This window comes from Oryza glaberrima, chromosome 4 (assembly GCF_000147395.1).
Source record: "Oryza glaberrima chromosome 4, OglaRS2, whole genome shotgun sequence".
Taxonomy (NCBI): Eukaryota; Viridiplantae; Streptophyta; class Magnoliopsida; order Poales; family Poaceae; genus Oryza; species Oryza glaberrima.
Window position 1 is genome coordinate 27,448,028 of NC_068329.1, and position 27,272 is coordinate 27,475,299.

Here is a 27,272-nt window from a genome sequence, read left to right on the forward strand (position 1 = left end):
ATTAGTTCACTATGCTACTTACATAAACAACAAGTGATCTCGATCCGACGTCACAACGCTAAGGTAGGAATTGTTATACTTCACTCTCCATTCCCTCCCATCAATGCCCCCTCACCCAAACGACCCAACCAACCAGTGACATCCCCTAAAGGCTTAGGGACTGTTTGGCTGGGTGCCTAGGTGTTTCAACTTGCACACATCAAGTTAGCACCTACCAAAAGTGTGGCGAACGAAACCCTCGCCGTATCTTTGGCTTAAAAATGTATAGCGCGAAGTAGCAAAGAGCTGCCTAACTTTCTTTGGTAGGTAAAACTATGGAAGCAAAACAAATAAGGAGCTAAACAGCTGTGACGTGACTAACATGATCCAAACAGCTTCTTAGTGAGATCCTATAAAAATAAATAAATAAAAGAGACGTGGTCGCTGACACTTTTTTCTTGAGAGGGTATAATTCAGGATGCCCAACAACACACACCACAACACACGCACACACGGGAGTGTGCGGGCCGAAACGGCCCGCTTAACCGGCCCAACCTACCAAATCATTCGAGCGAAAACAAAAAAAAAAAAACTAGAAACCGGCGGGAGGAGCCCCGGGAGGGCGGGGCGGGGAGGGGAGGCTGTCAAGTGGGTCCCACCACCGAATCCTTCCGCTATACATACATATACTACCACGAGTTCCCCAACTCCGCCACCGCGCAGGGCACGATCTGGGAGGGAGAGCCGCGTCGCCGTCGTCGTCGCCGTCGTCGGAGATGGAGCCCAACATCATCCCGGCCTACGGCTGCGCCAAGCTCCACGCCGCCCCGCCGGATTACCCCTGCGTCGCCCGCCTCCGCCACCGCCGCCTCCTCTCCTTCCTCTGGCTCCACTCCTTCAAATCCACCTTCGAAGCGTACGCATGATCGATGCACCGTGTTTTTTCTTTCCTTTTTTTCTCTGATGATAGATTTCATCCTTGTTCGCAGGATGGCGGAGGAGACGAAGGTGCTACTGTCGCTGCCGCGGCTGGAGCGGCTCATCGCCCGCGGCATGTGGGGCGAGGCCATCGGCTACGCCTGCCGCTTCCTGCCGCGGCGGCCGCCGTCGCTGCCCGCGCAGCGGACGCACCTCACCGCGGAGGCCCAGACCCTCCTCCTCTTCCTCCACATGCACAGGTGCTTCGCCGACGTCGTCGCCGGCAACGAGACCGGCGCCGCCTGGTCCGACAAGCACCGCCGCCGCTACTGCCTCGCCCGTGTTACCGGCATCTCCTCCGTCCTCCCACGCCATCGCCATCCGCCGCATTATCCAAACCTTCGTCGTGTCGGACAAGATCAGGTACTAGCAGTAGCAGCTATACATCTCCTCTCTTATTTTTCCCTTTGAACGACTCGCATCAGACAGCACAAAGTTTATATTGATAGAGTAGAAAAAAATTACTACCTCTATTTCAAGTTATAAGACTTTCTATCATTGCCTATATTCATATAGATATTAATAAATCTAGACACATATGTATGAATGTGGATAATACTAAAAGTCTTATAATATAAAACAGAGAAAGTACAAGATTTTTTTTTGCGGGGAAAGGAAGTACAAGATTACAATCTTTAAAGATCGTAACCAGAAAAAAGAAAAAAATAACTATAAGATTATAATCCTTGATTAATTGTAACTAGGAAAAAGAAGGAAAAATAGCCACCACCCCCACAATGTCAGCTATATCTCCTCAGTTTGAATCTGAGATCGAAAATTAGCTAAATTATATAAAAAAGTTAGCTTAATTAATTGATTGTACTTGTTCCAGGGAGTCCATGGATTGGGGACGCGTGAGACAGAAAGTGGTGCGGGTCGTCCGACGCTTGGTTCACGACACTCCAGAGCTCGCCGGATTCTTGGACTTGCCGGGCGGCATGGTGAAGCCGCATAACGTGCTCCCCATTGGCTTCGGGTACACCAATGCTGCTGATTTGATTACTCAAATCACAAACTTTATTCTTCATTTGTGACTGATTTAATCCGATATATTGTTTGCTGGAATTGATCCCTTTTTTCCTAGTTTCCGATCCAAGCGTCACGTGAGACAACAAAGACGGCCGCGAGCATATACTATTGCCCAGCTCTATCTTGAGATGAAGAGATGGTATGCAGCACAATTATGTACTACCTTGAGAGTAATCTCGCTTCATTAATGTTAAATCTTGGCAATTGCCCATTGTTCTGCCCTTTTTTAAAAAGCCCTTTTGTGACATTCACAAACACTTGCATATGTTGCCTTTTGCAGTGTGCCTTCTTCAGGCCAGCCTGATCAGGGGTTAAGTCTGGGTATAATTTCCAACTGTTTAAGTAGCGTGTTATCGTAATTCGTAAAACAATATTGCACCTCTTTTATTATTTTCACTGTTAATTCTTCACCTGTGACAACTGATAACCATTCATATTTCTACCACAGAAGGACTGTCAGATAAGGCGAGGGGCTGGATGGCGCATATCCTTGGTAAAACTAGCCTTCACTCTGCATATGCCATCCCTTTTTTTAATTTCCACTTTATTATGCCTTGTTCGGTTTAATCCCCATAAGAAAGGATTGAATCCCCTCCGATTCCCCTTTAATCATATTCACTTGGGGGATGGATTAACTGAACAAGGCCTTTGTAGGATTTGATTGCTCGTTCACGCGTTTTATGTTATGATGCCATTTGATTGCCATGAACTATCATAATTAGAATGTAGGTGATCTGGTCCTACTGCACTGCGTTTGAGAAACCACATGTGTACAGTATTTATATGCATGTCAACTTGTGTGATCATCAGATTCAAGCTTACGTGCTGGCTGTGAGTCTTCAGAACACCATCAATGGTGGTATCCACTTCGATCAAGTGAGAAGAAAGGTAAGTTAAAACTCGCTGTCTACCGAAACACTAATATACTCAAACTCACACAAACTCTTCTGTACCCTTTGTCTGTTTTGTTAAAAATTTTATGGGAGAATCAGCTTCTCATTAAGTTTACCATGGTACTATTCAAGTATCACACAATATTCCTGTGCAGCAGCCTCTTCAGGATTGATGTTTTCTTTGCATTTTATCAGCATCAGGCTACCCTCTTCCATCTCTAATTTCTGAACTCATTTTCAGGTGCTCCGGTTGCTGCAATCACTCAGACTATGTTTAGCACCATAAAAACTGATAGTGAAAATTCTGGGACTGCTTCAGCGACAAAAAAGGGTAACCTTCAATTTCAATCGTGCATGTGAACAACACAATTATTCCCTTAAATTGTTGCACTTGCTGTAGCCATTTCTAACTTCTGAGCTCATGTAGGCGTTCTTGACAGTATAGTCTTGCAGACTAAGTTTGGCAACATGACAAGTCCTGAAAAAAACTATGGGTTCTCATCATTGACAAATGCAGGTGAAACTAGTTGAACATACTTAATATTTGTTTTCTAACAACGGCAATCCTCTATGTTCACAATAAATCCTTGTAAATGTTGTTAAATGACACAATTTTAGTAATATATATGGGCCTATATGCATCGGTGATGATGATATATCTGATCCATGATGGCAAGAAATGCAACATTTATTGTACTATTTGATCTTTTTATGACAATAGCAGCTGTTTCCAAATTCAGTATTTGAATCACGGGTCATCTGCTCATATTTTAATTTAGTGTCCTGCTAAAAACTATTGGATATCATGAAAAATTAATGAAACCAAATTAAGTTCATGGTCTTTTCCCCCCCAAATGTTCAAATTTACCTTTATTCATCTTTAATTTTGGATGTATTCGCTGTTAAGAGAACTGAGAACATTATACATAAAAATTCATCCAAGGTGATGATATTACTTAATCCAGTGATCCTTATGAGTACGTGTTAATTCTTGGGCAGGCACATATATGCATTCGAGTCAAGAAGATTGCCACACTGAGAATTATTGCCAGGGTTTCATTCCAAGGAAACATCAAAGGGAAGAACTAGCACCTGAGGAAGATATTGACCCTAAAAGGCAACACACAACTCTGACTTTTGGTGAAGCAAGTCTGGTAAGATGCTGGATTTTTATTTCTTTCCTTTACTATGGTGGAGTAATAGCAGGAACAAACCAATTAAGGGTGTTAACAGTAAAAGACTCATTTATTAACGTACTAGAATGAATTTAGTATCAAATGCATGATTGCTTCTGTATAGATCTTTAGATTAAGCATGGTTGTTCTTAGGCAAGTCAACATCCAACAACAGCACAAAAATAGTATCTATAACAACAAAATAATTTGGTAATTAATGCTTGTTGGAAATGGTTGATTTGGAGTATGCTATGGCATACATCAATTTGGTATTGACTTGTGCCAGTTTATTAAATCTGGTGGAGACAAATTACCTCAACTTCTTTTTTTTTAAGCAAGGGACAGCAGCCGAAAGGTTAAAACTGTTCTTCAGCCATGAATATCAAAGTTAATTAAGTTGCATTATCGCCATTTCTTACCATTGCCCTTGATTTGTGGTAGAACTGATTATGCCATGAATATCAAAATAATTAAGTTACATTATCGCCGTTTATTTTGCTGACCTTCATATATACTGGTGTTCTTGATCTGTTGTACAGAGTAGCACAACCAGTACACTGTCGACTAGTTTCAATCATCAAATGGAGATATTTTTTGAAGCATGATTTCTGTTGGCTAAATTAATCAATGCATTTTACAAAACATGAGCCGTGTACAGGAGAGAATTAACGTGGGCTATTTTTTTTATCCTGCATTATGTGACTAATTGAGTTCCAGAATATAATTAATACTTGTTGGAGTTGCAGCCATTGATCGCTGTTGCTGAAGCTCAGGGTAGAGCTCGCCCAGTGGAACTCTCCATGTGAATTCGGATGAGCTGCATGCAGCATCGGAGCTGTTCTGGTCTGCTGGGTGCTTCCTGGATGAAGAAGACAAGACAGTCGATGAACTACTAGCCAATGCTGTTGGAACAATTGGCGCTTTTTTATTTTGCTGCTCCTGCTACCTAGCTAGCTGAGGCTTTTCATGTCTCCTAAAGATATATATGTTATCGCGCAACTCTACCTGTCTCCGAGTGCTTAATTACTAGCTAAGAACTACTACTGTTCTATTATGTAAACTTGGTCAGACTAAATCACTAAGATTTTTTTTTTGAATGGACCGGTACTTAGAATGTGCAACCAAACTCATGCCCATCCGTTCGTTACACACATGGCTCGGAGCTACCATGATTCCTGAGTATTCCCGGAAATACCTAACTTTTTTTTATCAAAAAGCAAGTATACTTTAAGTATATACACATGTACACATATTAGTGCACCTAAATCCTCAATTCTTCGATCCAAACATAGCCCAACCGGCCTCTTGCAACGCCTCCTACCAACCCGACCCACTCCGTCATGATCCATCATATATCAGTTGACCCACTTAACCACCACTCTTCCACACGGCCCCCTCTCACTCTCCCTCCGTGACCCATCCCTCCCTAGCTCGGCTCCCTCGCGCCGCTCCCCATTTCCAAACCCTAGGCGGCGGCGTGGCGAGGCGGCAACTGGCGGCACAAGCTGGACCGTGCTACCGCGGAGGGCGGCGGCCGGCGCCCGCCACTCCGCCAAGCTCAGACGGTCAGGCCGGTTGGGTGGCCGGCGGCCACGAGGGGTAGTGGCGGCCAGCGGCTCAGCGCTTAGACGGGAATATCCAACTTTAAAATTCTGGCTCCGCCACTTGTTACACACACTAGAAGAAAACCCATCCGTTACCTCAAAAAGTGGAGGATCTACTCTGCAGTGATCTACTCTGCAGTTCCGAGTCTCCGACTCTGAAGCTATTGCTCCGCGTAAGCGCTAATTCGCGCAAACGCGCGACTCAACGCGATGTCGCGCGCATTTTCAGCGCGTGTACGTAGCGCTGGTCGCGCCGCATAGAAGAAAGATCCTACCTAATTAATGTGATTAGCTTATCTAACATGATTAGTTTATATACTATTAAGTAATTATTTTCTTATAATCACGGATACAGTTAAGGTAACCCATCGGCAAGAAGGTTGATTCCTTTTTTACTAGAAATTTAAAAAGTTATACTTCAAATATAAACTTAATTCGAAAGTTTTAATTTAAATTTAAAAAACTTTCAACCCGAAATTTGAAAATTTCAACACAAATTTCGAAACTTTCAACACAAATTATGAAAACTTTCAGCTTAAATTTTGAAACCAAATCATGAATACTTTCAACTCATAGTTGTAATTTTGAACTCCAAAATTGAAACTTTGAACTGATAATTCAAAATTTTCAGCTTGATTTATTATTTATTATTTTATTTTGCAAAATAAAAAGAAAAAAACATGTTTAGCGCTAAGCGCGTTACAGAGGCAGGCATGCATGCACAGCGCAGAGGGTGCGCCACCTCCCATGCTGGCGCAGGTGCGCACCTGAGCGCGCGCCGACTGGGCTGCGTCGGGTACATTACAATTTACAAACACGGCGGAAGCTGCAGCCGGTGGCCGCCGCGTGTAATCCCTTCGCGGTTCGATCGATCCATCAGACGCCTACGCCGCCTTCCGGCGCGCTCCCTGGACTACCCCTGCGTCACCGCCGACTCCTCGCCTTCGGGTGCGCTCGTTTCAGCTTATAGGATTAGATTCTTCTCATTTTTCGTCAGCACGTTTTTTAAACTGCTAAACGGTATATTTCGTGTAAAAACTTTCTATAAAAAAGTTGTTTAAAAAATCCAACAAATTTATTCATAAAAAATTTATATATTAATACTTAATTAATCATATGTTAATTACATTTCTCGTTTTATGTGCTGCTAATCAGCTCATCCTATCTATTGAAACGAGCGCACCCTTCCTCTTCAACAACAACTACTCCGATGCCTACCATGAGTACGTTCTACGAATCAATCCCCCTCAGTTTTCGCTTCTCACAATTCGATCGATCGATGAGTAATTTTTTGTTTTTCAGGATGAACAAGAGGACATGTTTGGTGTTCCATGCATGTGATGTGAGCGATCTGGTGGACCTTGTGGAGACGACGTACAGGCCAGTTGCTGAAGGCGGGTGTGCTACGTCTGGAGGTTCGCCCCGCCGTTCGAGTCGAGCGCCGATCGAGGCCATGACCCGGCCTCGATCGATCGGGAGGTTCATTGACCAGCTCATGGTCCGGCGGCTGGTTCACGCGCATCCTCGCCGCCGACCACCGGAGCTTCTCCAAAGCTCTACCCTTACAGCTGCGTCGTCCTCGCTGGCCACTTCGTCGAGGCAGCCAAGAACATGGTGGACTCTGCCAGATGGTCAGGTCCAAGGTGGCCAAGTTGGCCGAGGAGATGATTGGGTTTTGATTAGTTGAATTTTGTTAAGTGTCATTCACCTTGTTTCTAGTCCTCGTTCTATTAGTCGGCGACTATAAATTTAGATCCTTAATAATTGGTGTGTGTTGATTTGGTCGATTATCGATTAGATCTACCACTTCGATCGCAACTATTCCTATGTGCTTAACCACCTATTCGCAATATTTAAATTGCATCTTATCTTGTTCTTGCAGTGTTCTCTCATTTACATTGCAGGGATCATCAACCATGCGTTACGGTTGGTACGACATCATTTATGGTATAGCACTTGCACGGTGTTCTGGACTTGTTCTGGTTGGTAGTCACGTCGCAAACGTTGCACTCGATCAAAGCAAGATTTATCCTCTCAACAGAAGATCGGGCCACGAGAGAAAGCGTTATCATAAGTTTTTAAGTTTTTAGCACGGTTTATTCTTATAATATGTTTTTGTAAAGAATCAAATTGTCAAAACTTCGGTGCCCTGGATCTGCAACTCTATTTGTCAGTGCAACTACAGTTAGACGAGCGGTACGCGAATCGTTTCCAACTCTGAAATTTTGTACTATGTTCAGCGAACTCTAGATCAGTTTTCACCCTACTTTTCTAATTCCTAAAGTCAATGCAGGTGAGCCAGATGCATGCGTAGAAACTTGGATGCATCCCCTCATGAAATTATGAAATTATAGAGAGAATCCCTTATATGCTATTGAAATTTATCCGATCCCTGATATGCCAGACAAAATTGGCTCTTCCCTTATATGCCATTGAATCAAATTTGCACACCCTCTCATGCCACTACTGTGAGTTGACTGATGTTAGCATCCATTAATCTGTCAGGTTATTGCATAAATGACCAAAATAACATCTGGCATATCGCGGCGAGGGCGGTGATCTGGCGAGGCGAGTTCGGCGGCTCGACGCGTCGAGGGCGTCGCCCGGTCCCGGGAGGGGCGGCGCCCAGTCGCGGGTGGGGCGGCGCCGACGAGGGCGTTGGAGGAGGTCGGCGAGCGAGCGGGTGAATCAGTGGGCGACACGGAGCGCGTCGCGGAGGACGGAGTCGAAGACGCCGACGGAGAGCATGGCGCCGAGGGCGTCGTCGCCGCCGGCCCCGGGGGGAGGCGCCAGGGCGCGGTTGAGCCTCGAGGGCCGCCGTGAGCGCGCCCCTGCCGCCGCCAATGCCGGGCAGATGTGGAACGCCGCCTGGAATGACGACGCGGTCGCGAGCGCACCTGAGCGCGGTCGGCGAGCTAGCTTGTTCGCGCAGGATCGGCGGCCACCGCGCGTCTCCCTTCCATCCTCCCCAAGACCGGCGGCCATCGCGCGTCTCGTCCCCAACTTCCGCCGCTTTCCCCCATCCTCCCCAATACCGGCGGCCATCGCCCGCATGGACGACGACGACGAGTAGGCGTGGTCTGCACGGCGGTTGTGGTGGGAGGAGAGGAAGGAGTCGTCGCCGCCACCCGCGGCGGCCGCATCTAAGAGCTCCTTCTGCCTCCGCCTCCGCCACCGGCTGCCCGATCGAGCTCCTCCGCTGCCGGCCGCCCGCTCCGCCTCCGCCTCAGCCGCCCGGGGAACTCTGCCTCCGCCGCCTGCCGCCCACTCCGCCTCCGTCCCAGCCGCCCGCCGTCGCCGCCAGCGCCCGAGCAGCTCTGCCTGCCCCCGTCCACGCCCGCACGCTGCCTGTGAGGGGAGGGAGAAGAGAGAGAGGGGGGAGAGATTGGGATAGAGATAGAGTATGGAGAGATAGAGAGGGATGGGGACTGACAGGTGGGGCCCACCATTTTTTATTAACCAATTGGTACTCATGTCTAACAACTCAGGGGTAAATATGTCTTTTCACGTTCAAGTTAGCAGTCAACACATGGTCAGCTCACGGGAGTGGTATGAGAGGGTGCGCAAATTTAAGTCAATGGCATATAAGGGAAGAGCCAATTTTGTGTGACATATCAGGGATCAGACCAAATTTCAATGTTATATAAGGGATTCTCTCGAAATTATATGAAGGAACGCTATCTAGCGTGTTGGAGAAACGCCTCATCAGCTAATGTCCAATCTCAGGAATGAATTGAAGTTTCTAGGCTTCTAGCTTGCAGTCTAGTGCAATGCTTGCGCACCATGAGATGGTTTCTCAGGATCGATGGTGGTTTCTTTGAAACACAAATGGTATAGTAGTGCAGGTCATGCTGCTACTGCTGCTGCAAGTATCCCCCAGCTACCGATGATGCGATTGATGATACAAGTAGGCAAGCTGCTGCTCAGAGTTTTCCAGCTTATCTGTGATGATCATGGTGGTGGTGGATGGTCAAATTATTCAGACAACAGGATGATGAGTCCTGGCTGCCTCCTCTTGCATGAGACAGTAATTGCCAAATTGGCAGACAATTTATCTTTCTTCCTATCCATAAATCTAGGACGGAGTGAATAAGTGTAAATATTAATCAAAACTAGCAAATATGCTCGTGCCTTGCAACGGGATATCCAAATTACATGTATATTATTCATATTTATTGCACGATTTGTGTTTTTCTTTACTTATACGATAGTGGTGAGACAGATGATTGACATGGGAATCGGGGATATTTGTTTTTAAAATGTTTGTCGTGGGTACACATGATAGATGAAACATATGATAATAGAGATCTGAAGGTCAATTTACGTATTGTTGCTAGATCTAATGATTCGTATTCACCACAAGGAATTGTGAAATCACTCCATGGACCTGATAAGCCTGGGATGGTGAATCAAACCCACCCTTGTTGGTTTTAATAAAAAGATGTGTATTATTTTATTATCTAAATTTTAATAAAATCTATTACATACACAACCAGTGAATTAGTGAAAACCAATCAATTAATAGCTAAAAGTGCTTCATGAAAAGAAAGCACAACACAAAAGTTATATAAAAAATGCACGGATCGATAAATTTTATAAAATCTACTTATACATCATGTAAGAATATATCATTAAATTTATTTTTACCATGATAAATCAGTAAAACCAGAGTATAGAAAAGAAAGAAAAGTAAAAACAAACAACGTAGCATCGCCTTGGCTAGCTTCTCATACCACTTCGCTGAGCCGCTCACCTTGCCTTGTTACTCGCCTCGTAGCTTACCGGCGCTAGGTGGTTGGATCCGATGGCCTGGTGACTAAGAATGAACAAGAGAATTTAGAGTCAACTTGGATGACAGGGAGAATCAGCATATGCTCAGAGAAGAGCCAATTTTCATATAGTCCGAGATATTGGGTGAAAATATTTATATTAAATTATAAAAAAATAAAAATAGAAAGAGTATAGAAGAATTTTACTTTTGAAATCATTTAATGAATATCATTTCACCGTGTTCACGCAAGTGCGTGCACTGATAATCGCGTCCTGTACAAGCTTTGTGATGGCTAGGGCAGTTTGGCTCAGGTTGGTGCCGGTTGAGGAGGTGTGATAGACATGCAGTTGGGGGCTGTGGGCAGATGGCCCAGCTGGCCCAAAGAAAAGATCAGCAGCGACGCTGGGTGCAGAGGAAACGCGTAACGCGGGCCCAACTCCGAGCCAGCGCGTGCGTGCGTGCGTGAACGGATGATTTTTTTTTTTCGCGCGAGGACAACAGATAAAAAATCAGAGACGGACAATTACTTTTAATCTCGGGCAAATTTTTTTTACGGACGAAACAAAATACGGAAGCCTTACCTATTTTTTATTAGGTGTATATATATATATATATATATATATATATATATATATATATATATATATATATATATATATAAGCAAAAATCTCCGTGCGTTACAATGGGTGAATAAGTTCTAATAATAATATACGTTTTTCATGCATAATTATGTCAATGATAATGTTTGTATTTTAATGAGCGGCTTGTTTTTTTATAAACGGTGTATTTTTTCTTCTACGATTTTCTCAAACCATTTTTCAGAAATAGCGTATTTCTAACCGTTTCTTCCTAGCATGTTTTTTTTATTTTTTTTACTGACGACGAAAACCATATTTTTCTCCTTTTTTTGCTTTTCTTTTCTCACGCGTTTTTTGCTTGTTTTTTTAATGTTCTTTTTTTGCTTTTTTTCCAATATAGGAGAATATATGACGAAATAAAAGCCGTGTAATAGATGGCAAAAAAATCGATGAATTCTATCTGACTCAAGCATCCATCAATTTAGCGTTTTTTTCTGATAGTTTTTTCAGAGCGATTTATTTTTTTGATAGACACTGTTTTTTTCTTGTGCGGTTTTTTCAAATCCTTTTTTTTAGAAATGGCGCATTTTTTCTTACAGTTTTTTCCTTGCATGTTTTTTTAAAAAAAATTTACCCACGATGGAAATAATATTTCTCGCACGTTTTTTTATGGAAGATGGAAAACATTTTTAGCATTTTTTTGCGCTTTTTTCTCATGAATTTTTTGAACCGTTTTTATTTTTCTTGTGCATTTTCTCTTTTTAAATAGTTAGATTAGATTAGAGATAGAGAAGAGATATATACTGATTAGAAATCGAAATTTGTTTCGCCCTTTCCATCTTTTTCTCACGTACATTTTTTATTTTGTACAAACCAGCTTTTTATTTTTTACGAACCTTTTTTTTCGCCACTTTCTTAGGGATTCGGACGAACTTTTTTAGATGTTTTTTCAGATTTTTTCGTCTTTATAGGAATCAGACTTTATTTTCCCGTTTTTAAAGGAATCGGATCTAGCCTTTATTTTTCACCACTTTTTTTTTGTCTTTTATAGGAATTGGATCTACGGTTTTTTTTGCCACCTAGGGGAAACAAAATTTTATTGTTGGTGTTTTTCTTCTTTTTTTTCTTTTTTTTGCAGTTTTTTTCTTTTTATGCACCATTATGCCCCTGTTCTCTCCCTTTTATTATTTTTTCTTAAAAAAACGACCTCAAGTATCTTATTGCAAGATTATAGGGACTCAAATGTAAATATAAAAATTATAGGGACTCAAATAAAAAAGTACAAACCCAAAAATTAAAATCATATAAAAATGGAATGCTCTCGACCGGTAGGTTCCGTTTTTGCAAACAGATCTTCAATCCGGCACATCAATTTTTTTCACCAAGATGTATAAAATATCACAGTATAGATTGAAACCAAGAAGAATGTGCCTGGGATCTCGGACTCAAACTAAAACCGAGAGGAGTGGTGTGTTTTATTTTCCGTTTTTAAGGGGGAATCGGATCTAGAGTCGGGCTTTTTGTTCGTTTCTGAGAGGGAGTCGGACTTTTTTATTATTATTTTTTTTGCTATTTATTTTGTTTTGACGGGAGTCGGACTTTTTTTTTATTTTTTTCGTTATTTCTTTTGTTTTGACAGGAGTCGGACTTTTTTTATATATTTTTTTCGCTATTTATTTTGTTTTGACGGACAAAGGAAACATCTCTTATTTTTTTAAGTAGTAGTAGAGATATAGATATATAGATTAATTACTACTCCCTCCGTTTTAGTTTATAAAGCATTGACTTTGGTTAAAGTCAAACTGTTTCAAGTTTAGCTAAGTTTATAGACAAATATAGTAATATTTATAATACTAAATTAGTTTCATCAAATCAATAATCGAATATATTTTCATAATAAATTTTTCTTGAGTTAAAAATGTTAGTATTTTTTTTTACAAATTTGATCAAACTTTTTTACTTACGTCTTGTAACATGAAACAGTAGCTTCAGGTGCTAAACCGCAGGAGCGAGAAATGTTACTGTCTTTATTCTGCCAGTAGCTTCTTCTGGTAGGCGCGCGCCTCTCTCATCCCGTTTCAAACATGGCCCAGTACATGAAGGCCCAACATGTCTAGGGGATCCCGTTCCGGGCAAACTAATTCGGCCCAACTCTGATTTCGAGTTTTTTTCCACGTGTCGCGTGTTTTCTGCTACCTTCGATCCGGAGCGTAGCTAACGGCTATGAGTAAACCTGCTACAGTTAATAGCGGTCCAGCATAGAAAGAATAAATAGTCATGAATACTCGTTTCACCATAAGAAATCTAACCAGTTAAGTTACGCTTAAGTCTTTGTAGTACTCCCTCCATTCTTAAATATAAAAAAAGTTTTAGAGTTGGACACGGTTATTAAGAAAATAATACTTAGGGCTTGTTCGGATTATAAGATAGGAAAAACATAGGAAAGGAAAAATATAGGAATAGGAAATAAATCTAAGTGTAAAACAGGAAATAAAAAAACAAAGGAATACAAAAATTGAGAGCATTCGGATCACAGGAAATTGATTGCCTAGGATTTGCATGCAGGAAGTGAAAAAAAGAGCTTGAGGTGGATGGATTTTTCATGTACTTTTCCTGTGAAATCAGTACCAAAGGAAACTTTCCTTTGGATTTCCTATGACCAGTTTTCATGATCCGAATGACAGGAAAGAAAAAAATTCCTATGTACAGTATTCCTCCAAAAATCCTGTGAAGATCCTCTAATCCGAATAAGCCCTTAGAATTAAATTGGGGGAGAGGGGAGGAATTGTGATTGATTGAGAAGTTGATGTAGGTAGAAAAAGTGAATGATAGATGGTTGTGATTGGTGGGAAAGAGAATGTTGATGGAGAAGTTATTATATTTTAAGATAAATTTTAAGTATTAGAAGTTGTTATATTTTAGGATGTAGAGAGTATTATTTTAGCCCTGTGTGGATTATAGTTTGGGCCGATCAGACGCGCTTGATCTGTAGTGTGAAGATTTAAGACGGAGGAACGAATAGTGGTATTGCTGGTGAAAACTAACCTATACGCTGCACGCGCCTCTCGTTATCTTGTTTCGTTTTGGATGGATGGATGAATGGATTAACGGGTCCATCTTTACTCATATGATTATATGTTTATTCATACGGTTTATTAACAACATAAAAACTTTTAATGCAAAATTTGAAAACTTTCAATCAAGATTTAAAAACTTTCAAGTCAAAATTAAGAACTTTCACTCTACATTTGTAAAGAGATGTGTGAAAGATTTAAAAAAATTGGAAAGAAACGGTGAAAAATTAAAAAAACGGGCCCAGAGATAACAAAACCAGAAAAAAAAAAAGGTCGAACGAAAACAAAGCGGCGACAAAATCGGAAAAAAAAAGTCGAAAAGAAAAAAGCGCACGCGGGGAGGGGGCCAGCTGGTGCGTGAGCGCGCATTAGACGCGCAATGCATTATATTTATTAGGGTGATATGAACTAGAAGATGATAATAATTGTTTCTTAAGGGTGGTTGTGCCTTATATTTTAGAATTGATAGAGTATTGAATAGCCCACACCCATATCCGTCGGGTGTCCGGACTGATAGTAAGGGCTTGTTCACTTTGCTTTCATTTTTAACCTTACTGTTTTTTTTGGTAAAGTTACCCAAAAAGTGGCTACGTTTAGTTTGTTGCTGAATTTTAGTAAGTGCATATGAAATCTTGTCAAAATTTAGCAAGCTTACCAATTGGTAATGTCGAAACTCGATAAAGTTAAAAATGGTAGCAAAATGAACCAGCGCTAAAATTACCATCCCTGGTCCGACGCTCGGTTTGACTCGAGTCTGCCCGAGTTAACTCGTTCGACTGGGCAGCAGTACATATATACAATACAACACGGCGGAAGGCGTAGCAGCGGATTTGACGGAGAAGCCCCTTCCGCCCCAATCTCTCTCGCGGCTCGCTCGCTCGATCGATGGACGCCGAGGGATCATCAGACGCGGAGGAGGCCAGAGGAGGCAGCAAGATGCTGCTGCGCTCCCTGGACTACCCCTGCGCCACGCGCCTCCGCCACCGCCGACTCGCCTTCCTCATCAACAACGACTACATGGATGCCTACGATGAGTACGCTCCACCAAAATCCAAATCCCCCCTTACTTTTGCTCCATCGATGAGAGTGGAGTAGTAAAGCCGTGTTGAGTTACATTCAAACTTCCAAAATTCTCGTCATACAAATATTTAGATACATATAGGGTATTAAATTTAGAGAAAAAAACCAACTGCACAGTTTACATGTAAATTACGAGATGAATCTTTTAAGCCTAATTACACTATGATTTGACAATGTGATGCTACAGTAAATATTTGCTAATGACGGGTTAATTAGACTTAATAAATTCGTATCGCAATTTACATGCGGAATCTGTAATTTGTTTTGTTACTAGTCTACGTTTAATATTTTAAATATGTGTCCGTATACGTAAAAAAGAATTGGACGGGAACTAAACACAGCCTAATTTGTGTGTGTACATGTGTTTTCCCCTCTTTCATCAGGATAAACAAGAGGAGACGTTTGGTGTTCCACGTGAGCGACCTGGAGGATCTCATGAAGGCAGGCCGTTTGGTGGAGGCGAGGAACTACGTGTGGCGTTTCGCCCCGCCCGGCGGCGGCGGCGGCGAGCCGAGCTCGAGCGCCGAGGCCGTCACCCTGTGGAAGTTCATCCACCAGCTCATGGTCCTCGACAGCTTCGCCCACGGCGGCATCCGGGACCACACGGCGATCCGCGGCTGGTTCACGCGCATCCTCGCCGAGCCCCCGGGCTTCTCCGTGCTCTACCCCTCGTGCCTCGCCCTCGCCGCCCACTTCGTCGCCGGCCGCGTCGAGGCGGCCAGGGACATGGCGGACTGGAAGGTGGTCCGCTCCAAGGCGGCCAGCTTGGCCGAGAAGATGGCGCGCGAGGCGCCGGAGATCAGGTGCACCATGCTCTTGCCGCTTGCCCGGGCCAAGCCCAAGGACTTGTTCCCCCTGATTGCTTCTTCGAGGTGCGTTTCTCTTAACAGTTTCAGCAAACTTCTTCTAATTAATTCAGCCCTGATCTGATATTGTCAGTTTCATATTATTTGGTCACTTCTCTTTCCAATCACATTGATATATACTATCTCCATTTCAGGTTATAAAATATTTTGACTTTGATTAAAGTGAAACTGTTTCAATAATTGAATATATTTTTATAATAAATTTGTTTTGAGTTGAAAATATTACTATTTTTTTCTACAAACTTAGTCAAACTTAAAACAGTTTGACTTTGACCAAAGTCAAAACGTCTTATAGCCTGAAACGGAGGGAGAGTATATGAAGATAATATATGAAGAGTTGCTGCTATTCTCAGTATTTCGATCCTAGTTACTGCCATTTTTTTTAAAGACTACTGCTGTGTATCTGTCTTCAATTTTGTTTGGCTAGTTTTCGTCGGAGGCGTTATGTGAAGGCAGCACGACGGGCATCATCATCTCATCTTGCTCAGTTCTACCTGAACAAGAAGAAGAGGTCTGGTCCAACAGTTACAGAATACGAATTAAAATGCTCTTCGATTACTCTTTCTTTTTGTTAGTCTTTGGTTACAACTAATCAATGTAATGTTCCTTCTTTAATTCATGCAGGCTGCCTTCTCCAAGTCATCCAGGTGTGTTGTTATGGAACCCTCTTTTCTTGCTTTCTGAATTTACTTGTGAGCAAATACGTTTTATAGCTCATCTTAATTAATACATGTAGCAGGACAATCATATAAGCTGCATGTTTTAACTGCGTAGTTTGTTGCTTACCTGCTGGTATCCACAGTGTCCCATTTATGCGGACTATGCTAACAAATTCCTCAAACAAAGGCAACCCTGCAAACATACATCCACTGCACCATCAGGGTCAAAATTCAACCAGTGATGAAGGTATCACGCAAAAGTGCTCTCCAAGGTTAAAAGAAAAAAGAGGCTGTAGTTTAAAGTTGCTAATCTTGCTGCTTATTTGCAGGTGAGGGATTAAAAAAAAATAGGATGACATCGTTCAAGTTGCGCGTCTGCGCGCAGAGCAATAGCTTGTAATGGATGGACTTTGTTTTAACGGATGGGCCTTTTGGTGTGTGTAACAAATGGATGGGCCTGGGTTTGGGTGCACGCTTTAAGTACTGGGCAATAAGTTCACTTTAGGAGCCTCAACTTGTCGCCCAGTCTGATTTTCATCCTCAATCCGGAAAACTGGATACAACACATCCCCTAACTTACAAAACCTGCGAACGAGATTCCTCGATGGTATTGACCTCGGTTTTGGCTGACGTGGCACTTATGTGGATCTTTTGACTAATCTTCGTCTTACGTGGCATTGACGTGGCGCTTACGTGGCAGTTTGATCTAGAAAAAATAAAATTAAAAATTAAAAAATTACAACAAAAGATGTGAGCCCATATGTCAGTCAATAAAAAATAGTAGGGCCCACATGTCAGTGGGTCCCACTTCTTCCACCTCATCTCCCAACCTCTATCTTCCCTCTCCACTAGCGCTGACTCCTCTCCCACTCCACCGGCGAGCGCGCGCAGATTGACAACAACCAATCAACCACCGCAAGGAATTGAGAGAGATTGGGCAACAAAATGGGAATAAGCTTCTGTCAGTTCACATGTCTGACTTGCATTTGTTAAATTTTTGGACCTGGTTTTCCAAAAAAAAAAAAACTAAGCCAAGTTTCTTCCTTTTAAATGAAAGCTTTCGAATTAGGCGTCCGTTTAGTTCGTGCCATATTTATAGCAAGATTTCTTTACGTGGTTCCGCATATTATTTGACAGTGTGGCAAATTTACCCTCTTCTAAAGCTAAAATGCGGCTTTAGTTTTATTGATCACATGTTAGACAAAATATGACAAATTAAATATACTAACCACACATGCATCTCACCGTACTCTAGTCATCAGCAGATCAAGGACCGAGTTCACTGTGTCATCGTGGATTAGAAACGTGCATGGCACCGGACGCACCTTAAATTATTGTACGCCACCGATTCTGTTTGCGACAATAGCACGTAACCACACGCTGCGTACGGTGAAAACAAGCTGAATATTATATGCTCTACATATAGATGTGCCTTGATCATCTCTCCAGGAACACAAGCGGTTCGATCGTCATATTGGCGAAAGGAAGGAAAGAGTAAGGAGGATGGTGGTTGCTCGTAGCCTGCTACTACGATCAAATGGCTCCACTGGCCAGGTGATGCATGCATGCGTCCTGTTTTTCTTTTTCTTCTTCTTCTCACGGTTATGTCGAAAGACGGTTTATGTGAAAACGGGCGGATACGATCGGATTATGGCATTTTCATATTATAACATATATTTTTCTTTAAATTCAGAGCCGGATACAGATGGTAACGGATAATATATCATTCATCTCGTATCCTATCCCATATTATTTCCTACTAATTGGATTCTGGAATAGATATATATTTGTATTTCTAATTCGTAGATAGTAAATATAATGATCAATTAAAATGCTAAAAGAGATATATAAAGAAAAAATATAAAATATTGAACGTGAGCTCTGATTAACCGATCTTTTACATGTATGTAGATGGATTTAATATATTTTCATATACGTTTTATATAACATGATTCATGCATACATATACAAGTCTTCCCCTATCCTAACCCATATATTTTTACGAGTTTGGATTAAAAACGGATGTTATCGGGTATCTTATTTTCTCTCTCGTATTCTTCTCGTGACTTCTTGGATCGGAAGACCGGTCGGGAAATACCCGTCCTATTCTCACCCCTAAAGACAATGCAATCTGTAATTAATTGTGCTGTAGAGTTAGTAAAATTTGGTTTTGTAATTAACGTGCTAATTAATGCTTTTATATATTCTGATGAAAGGCATGCTCTGTATTAGGACAAATAGCAAACACGAAGCGCATTATATAGGTCCCGTTTGGCACAGCTCCGGCGGTTCAGATCCTTCAGTTTTTTGGAGCGGAGTTGGCAGAGCTACTCCACAAATTTATACTACGGGGGTGGAGCTGGGTTTTTGCTGCTCCACAGCTCCACTCCACTCCAAAAGACCCACTAACCTTTAAAATTTTAGGGTATTTACATGAAAATGCCACTGAACTACCCCTACCAACCTCCCCCTCCCGTTCTCTCTCCTTCTCCGTCTTCCTCCCGAGCCCTAACAGATGCAAGCGTCAGCGTCGGGCGCCGTCGGCGGCTCGTCGGCGGCGGCGGCGACGGCAGGCGCCACGGCGGCGGTGCGCGGCAAGCACGCAGGAGGAAGATGGGCGGTACGCGGCCGGCGGCGGGCGGCGCGTGCGGCGACAACGTGCAACCGACGGGGGACGGCGCGCGCGGCCGCCGGGAGGTGCACTACTGAGGCGACAAAGCTCGGCGGGCGGAGGGCGGCGGGCGGCCGGCAGAGGGCATGGGGAGGCGGGCGGCCGGCGGAGAGCGGGGGGAGGTGGGCGGCGCGCGGCCGGTGGAGGGCGGTGCGCGCAGGGGATGGGGGTGGCCGGCGGCTGGGATTTTTGTTTTTTTTTTGTTTTTTTCCAGATTTGGAGCTGAAATGTAGCCAAACATTTTTAATGAGTGTCCAACTCCAACTGGAGCTAGCTTCCACTGGAGTAGGAGTTTGGAATTAGGAGTTGGAGTTTGGAGCCCTACCAAACGGGGCCATAGTGGCACGCTTTCCCCCTCAAAGGTTCCATTTAAATCCAGAGTAATTTAGAAAAGAAAAATCAGCTTTCCTAAGGCTGAGTTTGCAGGGGTTAGAAACCCTTCCGCTTCGACACGTAAAATAGAGTAACGGATTAGCACAAAATTAATTAAGTATTAGCTAAAAAAAACTTGAAAAAGTAATATGATATTTTTCAAGCAAATTTTTTTTATATATATTTTTTAGAAATAATCACACTCAAAATACGTACACGCGGAACAATTTTTAAACAAAAGTTTGGAATACTAAGCATCCGTTATTGATAGAGAAGAAAATGTGGTGAGAAAACCTGCGCTCAAACGGATTCGAACTCAGGCCGGTAGGCACGCTGCTCCTGGCAGCTCCCTGCTAGCTGATCTACGTGCTGTTCTCTACACGTGGAAAATGAAGAAGTAGAAGTTGATATCAGGTAGCATAGAAACATACCTTAAGGAAATACTAGGTCTCTAAATCGTTGCCTGCTAGAATAATGTACCAGAGGTTACAAAAGAATAATTTATAAATTAGAAAGTTGGAAAAATGGTCTTAGAAAGACTGAGAAGAAGTATTTATAAATGAATTTTTAAAAATATATCATTTAGTAGTTTAGAAAGGATATGGACGATACAATCCATAGTTCATAAGCCCGAAAATAACGGGCACATTAGCACATAACACTGTAGATGTAGCATCGCATAATTAATTAATTATTAGCTAAAAAATAAAAAAATAATATGATTTTTTCAAGCAAATTTTTTATAGAACTTTTTTTTTAAAAAAAACATACTCCAAAAACATGCACGCGGAAAATGAAGTAGAAGTTAGTGAACGAGTAGTATAGAACAGAGCAGGTCTCTAAATCGTTGCCTGCCGGAATAATCTGCCAGAGGTTACAAAAGAATAATCTATAAATTAGAAAGTTGGAAAAAATATCTTAGAAAGATTGAGAAGAAGTATTTATAAATGTTTTTTTTCTAAATATATTGTTTAGTAGTTTAGAAAGAGGGTACAATCCACAGTTCATAAGCCCGAAAATAACCGACACCTAACGCTGTAGCAGTAGCATCGCATCTGCTCAGCTCTAGAGTGGAGGATTTTCAGGAAGTTAAACTAATCTCTGTATAAATATACAAAAATTATCCGAGTTTACAAGAGGCCTTGAACTGCCACGGTTAGACTTAGGACTTCTTCTGATGGGCCGTCTATGGCACGGCCCGTCTCGCAAAGCCATAATGGGCCCGGGAGCTTCACCAGCCCAATTTCCGGTGCCGCGAGCGCTCATGTGGGTCCCCTCCTTCAAGCTTCCAACTGCAACTTCCCCGGCGAGGCGGAGGCGCCGCCGCCGCCGTGAAAATGTCGCGGCGGCGGCGCAGCGTGAGACTAAGGAAAGCCGATAGATCGGCGGAGTATCGTACGTGTCAGCGACGGCCTGCCTTCGAAGGCCGTGTGATCATGTTACTGAATGTCGATCGCCTAATCTTGTTTTCGACTGTTGATTAGCCAAGAGGGAGGGGATTATAGGCTTTCTTCTGTGGTAAGACGGGTCTCTGATTTTGTTCTTCCATCAGTTCCATGTCGGAAGAAGTTGCAATCATGATCTCTTTGGGAGTAGCATTCTTTGCATAGAAGCTTTTGTTTTGGTGTTCTTGTTCAGAATTTCACCTTCCACTGTCTGTCATATCACAGGTGTAAGCTTTTCATCACTGATTCATCATGAATTCCCCCTCATTTGAAAATCAACAGGCAATGAATTTGATAAAGCATGCAGCTTTTGCTGCAAGTTTTCAAGGGGAAACGGATTGTACCTCACATGCATCAGCTAGGAAGTTCAGCACCTCAGGATCTTCCCCTCTGCTAGACTCAACCGAAGGAAATGGGTACACTGAAAAAATAATAATTTGTTCAGCATTGATACAGCTTTGTTTACTGTATTACTCCTTTTTGCGCAAATAATAAGTCTTGAATTTTTCCCCCCTTATATTTGAGAACTGTATTTTTGTAGGTTTAAGGGACACTCCATGCTGGCACCATTCACTGCCGGATGGCACTCCACAGACCTGGAGCCCTTGATTATTGAAAGATCAGAGGTTGCAGACTGTAAACCCTGGCATTACATTGTTTGCTTCTCTTGGGATTTATCACTCAATTTTGCATCATGAAGCTTCAGATGTTATTAACTTCTCTATACCAAGTTGAATAGTACAATATCTCTCGGATTAAATTCTGTAACGTGTCGATTGGTGCATATATGCAGGGTTCTTATGTCTATGATAGCAAGGGGAACAAGTACTTGGATACACTAGCAGGATTGTGGTGTACAGCCTTAGGTATGTCCAAGCTCTTGAATCTGATTTTGTGATCAATGTACCAGAAGACTGGTGAATTTTGGGATGATGCATACATCTTCACAAACCATTCATCCTGTTTTCAGGTGGCAGTGAGCCTCGGTTAGTGAAAGCAGCAACCGACCAATTAAACAAGTTGCCGTTCTACCACTCCTTTTGGAACAGTACAGCCAAGCCACCATTGGTATACATATTGCATCTTTCATTCATGATTTGTTCATTTGTATTATCTTTTTTTCCTTTTTCCAACCAAAAATGGACGAGAAATGTTAGTGTTGGATATCTTTAGTTTCATTGTAAACAGCTATTAAAATTGCAAGCATTGATGGTTTAAGCTTTGTTGTTGCTTTCAGGATCTTGCTGAGGAACTTATCAGCATGTTCACTGCCAAGGAAATGGGAAAAGTGCTCTTTACAAACAGCGGTTCTGAAGCAAATGACTCTCAGGTAGGATTGTTATCGTTGTCAATTTTAGTGAGTGAATTCTGGGATTGAACTATTGCACTGACTTCCCTCGAGGGCAATATATTGTGTACAAGATGAATGTGCAATGACCAAAATACCCCTATCACAATACACCATTACACTAATATCCTTAACAATCGTAACATATGTTTCCATGTAGCCTTTTCGTATAACATTTTTCGCCTGGCCGACCAAATTTCATCAAGGGAAAGGAGTATTTACAAATGTATTTCTGAGAACATGCAGGAGAGTTGTGCATCATTGCATTAAGAAACGTCTCCTGTAGTTTTAGTACAGCTAGCTTACACTTTACACACAAATACACAATATTACAGATGGTGTAGCTTTTACTGGTATTGTGGAATTTTGCATGGTGTGCACATTGTTCAAAGATTTCACCCTTTCATGAGTAGTATAAAAAAAGGACAAAATTTCATGAGTATTATAGTTACTGTTGTTACTACTTAGTTTATTGGTTATACTTTCTGGTACACGACTATACTTAGTTTCATGATAAACACACATTGTTCTCGCTACAACAACTGTTTGGTATATTCAACTGATCTTCCCATGATGTTATTTTACATACACAAAAAATGTTTTATCTTTTGCAGGTCAAACTAGTATGGTACTATAACAATGCATTGGGGAGACCAAACAAGAAAAAGATCATTGCACAATCACAAGCGTAAGCAGATAACATCTCTTCTTTGTCTTCATCATAATTACCTCCTAGTTACTTCACATTGCATGCCAATGGGTACTTTCCACTCAGGGGAATAGAGTGCAGGCAGGTGAAATCTGATCTACATGTATAGTGTAGAGACTACTCTGTTTTCATATTCATATTGTAGAGACTATTATGTTAATAGATCTCCAAACAGTAATTTCCATAGGCACCAATGCTTGTCCCGTCTCATTGTTTTCGATATTCTTGAGATCTCATCTTTAACTTAAATGAAATCTTGAGGCATTTTGAATGTAATTCTCACTGCCCATAAGCTTTCTGCAGATATCACGGATCAACATTAATATCAGCTAGTCTGTCTGGGTGAGTGTTGTGTCTTACAGAAAGAAATAGTTTGCCTTCATTATCCATAAAATTTGTCTTTTAGAACCCTCTAGAATTGTTTCAACTAAATCTTTATAGTTCTTTAGTTCATCGTTTGTTGATACTTGAAATAATATACTAATGTATTCTGCATTTTTTTAGCCTCCCTGCGATGCATCTGAAGTTTGATCTACCAGCACCTTTTGTTCTGCACACAGACTGCCCTCACTACTGGCGCTTCGGTCTTCCTGGTACTATTATATATATGTAGTAGTTCTGAAAGTGTGTTATATGAGGAGCCCAGCATATTTTGCTAATGAAATGATTTTGGTGGGAAACAGGTGAGGCAGAAGAAGAATTTGCAACCAGACTTGCCGATAATTTAGAGAATCTTATCCTCAAAGAAGGGCCAGAAACAGTAAAGTTCTCTACATACCAAAACTTACATTTTATCGGCACAGCCAAATTTTACTGACATAATTTTTGTTCACCTATCAGGTTGCTGCTTTCATTGCTGAACCTGTAATTGGTGCTGGAGGTGTCATCCCTCCTCCAAAGACATATTTTGAGAAGGTCGGTACACATGTTATATATTTGAATTTGTACCTTCTGGCTAGAAAATAAAACCTTTTCTAAGTTCAGTAATTTGGAGCCATTTTAAAAGTTCCACTCTAGGAAAGCACCTTTGATGCAGTAGCGGAGTTTTTTTTTTCGAAAGGTCAGGCCGTTGCCGACATTTTATATAAAGAAGAAAATGTCCCATTTCAAGAAGAAAACGGAACCAAACCTCTAGTGTTTGACTAAGCATTGGCTATGGCTCAAAACTCTAGTGTTTCCAGAGCTACATATTCTCAGCATGCACCAAATGCTTGAATATTGTACTGCCTATTCACCGTGTGCTATTATGTTGCCAACCAACAGATTCAAGCAGTACTTCAGAAGTACGATGTCCTTTTCATAGCAGATGAGGTATGTTAATATCCTACTGAGTCCAACATAAAACGGCGAAACAATTATTTTCTTCTAAGAGCTGTTCACTTGTCATCCATTCCAGGTAATTACTGGATTTGGACGGCTGGGAACCATGTTTGGATCTGATCTGTACAACATCAAGCCAGATCTCGTCTCCTTAGCAAAGGTGAGTGAGTTCTTCTAACAACTGAACAACTGTTAATTAAGCTGAAGTTGTACGAGTTATGCCCATTTCACCATGGTAGGCACTCTCATCTGCGTATGTCCCAATTGGAGCGACTCTTGTCAGCCCAGAAATATCAGATGTAGTTCATTCTCAGAGCAATAAGATTGGTAAGTCAATGCCATTTTATGAACTCGGTCTGTCAGTACATTGGCATGTCCTGAACTGTTGTTTTGTTTTATAGGCTTTTTTGCTCATGGCTTTACATACTCTGGCCATCCAGTTTCTTGTGCTGTCGCCCTAGAAGCTCTGAAAATTTATCGGTATATTGAAACTTCCTTTAGCATTACATGGTGCACTTGTTCTTACTGGCAATGGAATTTCCAGTTCCTGATAAATCCTTCATGAAACTGGTCTTAGGGAAAGGAACATCCCTGCTCATGTCAAGCAAATTTCTCCAAGGTTCCAGGAGGGAATCAAGGCCTTCGCGGGAAGTTCAATTATAGGAGAGGTAATCCATTTCTATGTCCAAAACATTCAAATAAAGATCCCCTTCAACCATGTCAGACTTTGTACATACTTGTGTGGTACTTATGTGAACAGTAAAACCTCCAATCTTAGGCCCTGTTTAGTTCCCAGCAAAAACTTTTCACCATGTCAGATCGAATGTTTGTAGTTGGACATATGCATGGAGTATTCAATATAGACAAAAAAAAACTAATTATACAGATTGCATGTAAATTACGAGACGAATCTTTTAAGCCTAATTTCTCCATGATTTGATAATGTAGTGCTACAGTAAACATTTGCTAATAACGGATTGATTAGGCTTAATAAATTCGTCTTGTGGTTTACAGGCAAAATCTGTAATTTGTTTTGTTATTAGTCTACGTCTAATACTTCAAATATGTGACACGCCGAAACTTTTCACCCTGAAAAAAGTTCGCACTTAATACAAAAATATGCACTTTCGCATATTCCCGGGAAAAAAATAAGTTCCTCCTAGTACAATCATGTCAGAAAGATTACATTTGATTTACTCAAGCACATAACTGTTGAACTCTTGTATGCAGACACGTGGTGTAGGTTTGCTGCTCGCGACTGAATTTGCTAATAACAAATCACCAAATGATCCATTTCCTGTTGAGTGGGGTAAGCAATAGTAATGATCATTGCATGTTCTTATAATCAGTAGATTTGGGATAAGAATCGCACATTATCTTATATCTATTCACTTATAGTTGCAAACTAATTCCTCCGTTTCACAATGTAAGTCGTTCTAGCATTAAATCAATATAAATGTGAGAAATGCTAGAATGACTTATATTGTGAAACGGAGGGAGTACTTAACCTGAAGAATTATGGTATTTTACCATCTTATATACCACGGTTTAACCAAAACGTCACCACGACAAATGATTTACCTGGAACAAATAAATTTTAAGGGAAATTATAGTGTAAAACTTGAGAAGCTGAAAATGTACCAAGAGCTACTAGGTACCTTAAGTTTCAAATTTTTTTAGTGCAGAATTTTATACCTACAGTTACTTCCTCAAGTACCATAAAATTTCTCAAAAGTTAGTGATATTGTTTCTCAAAAGTCAGTGATATTGTTTCCAGGAGTTGCGCAAATCTTTGGAGCAGAGTGTAAGAAGCGTGGTATGCTAGTTAAGGTTGTTGGAGATGAGATCGCCATGTCGCCACCACTAATAATGAGCCAAAGAGAAGTTGATGGAGTAAGATCCTATTTCACAATACCATCATATTTCCTTAACTATTTTCTCGTCATAGATGAAAATAGCATTAATCTGTCATACTCAACTGCTTTCAGCTGGTGAGCATATACGGTGAAGCTTTGAAGGCCACCGAGGAAAGAGTGGCAGAGCTGAGGTCCAAGAAAAAATAGTTAAGAGACATTTGTTGTAAAAATAATGATAATATTACCAACAATTTTTGTAAGCTGGTGCCCACAATAATTTTGTGTTGTTTTTTATTCTAATAATTCGCTGAAATGTTACTTCTTGCAAAAAAAAATGTGATATTTTATTTTTCCACCTAGATTTGCTAAGCTGATATTCTCACGACGTGTTTTACCCCCACATATACTCCACAACTTGATCTCATCATTTATCTTGGCCAACAATTGTAGCATGTCTGTTTCTTATTCCGAAACACTCTTCTGTTTCGTTCGCACGCACGGTTTTCATGGAGAAGGGACACAAACCCACATTCCAGGTGGCTTGCCGCGGAAACTCCTCGGCAAATATTGTAAAATCAATTTCATATTTATAAAATAAGAATAGCAATGTTTATGACATCAAATTAATTTCATCAAATCTAACATTAATATAGTTTGATACATGTACTATATTTGTTTTGTGTTTAAAATGTTGCTGGTAAGTGAATGAGGATGATGATGTCGACGAAAACGGTGATGGACCGAACGAACAAGGAGTCCAAAATCAAGAGTTGACGAAGGCAAGGTGTAGCGTCTTCTCCTCTATCTCCTCCACAAATGAAATTATGTAGTCGATCGCTGCTATCCCAATCCAGATCCTCTGCA

The 27,272-nt window shown here is 41.5% G+C and overlaps 1 protein-coding gene and 2 pseudogenes across 2 annotated transcripts; all 3 read left to right on the top strand.

Annotated features, from left to right (window-relative positions):
• Positions 1-755: 755 nt before the first annotated feature.
• On the top strand, positions 756-4,860 carry LOC127769421 (uncharacterized; annotated as a pseudogene).
• A 10,107-nt stretch (positions 4,861-14,967) lies between these two features.
• LOC127772183 (uncharacterized) lies at positions 14,968-17,270 on the top strand (annotated as a pseudogene).
• An 859-nt stretch (positions 17,271-18,129) lies between these two features.
• Positions 18,130-26,763, top strand: LOC127770636 (probable gamma-aminobutyrate transaminase 2, mitochondrial). Of its 2 annotated transcripts, XM_052296427.1 has the most exons (19): positions 18,130-18,241; positions 21,458-21,591; positions 21,717-21,801; positions 21,969-22,041; positions 22,146-22,243; positions 22,413-22,505; positions 23,138-23,211; positions 23,536-23,574; positions 23,737-23,825; positions 23,916-23,992; positions 24,073-24,147; positions 24,496-24,543; positions 24,629-24,712; positions 24,792-24,879; positions 24,954-25,032; positions 25,130-25,220; positions 25,783-25,861; positions 26,330-26,445; positions 26,541-26,763. In XM_052296427.1, exons 1-19 carry the CDS (start codon positions 18,191-18,193, stop codon positions 26,613-26,615), a joined length of 1,548 nt encoding a protein of 515 aa, XP_052152387.1. In that variant the 5' UTR covers positions 18,130-18,190; the 3' UTR covers positions 26,616-26,763. The 2 variants fall into 2 exon arrangements, 1 of the variants encoding a protein (XP_052152387.1); XR_008017030.1 differs by lacking the exon at positions 25,783-25,861.
• The last annotated feature ends 509 nt before the right edge of the window (positions 26,764-27,272 follow it).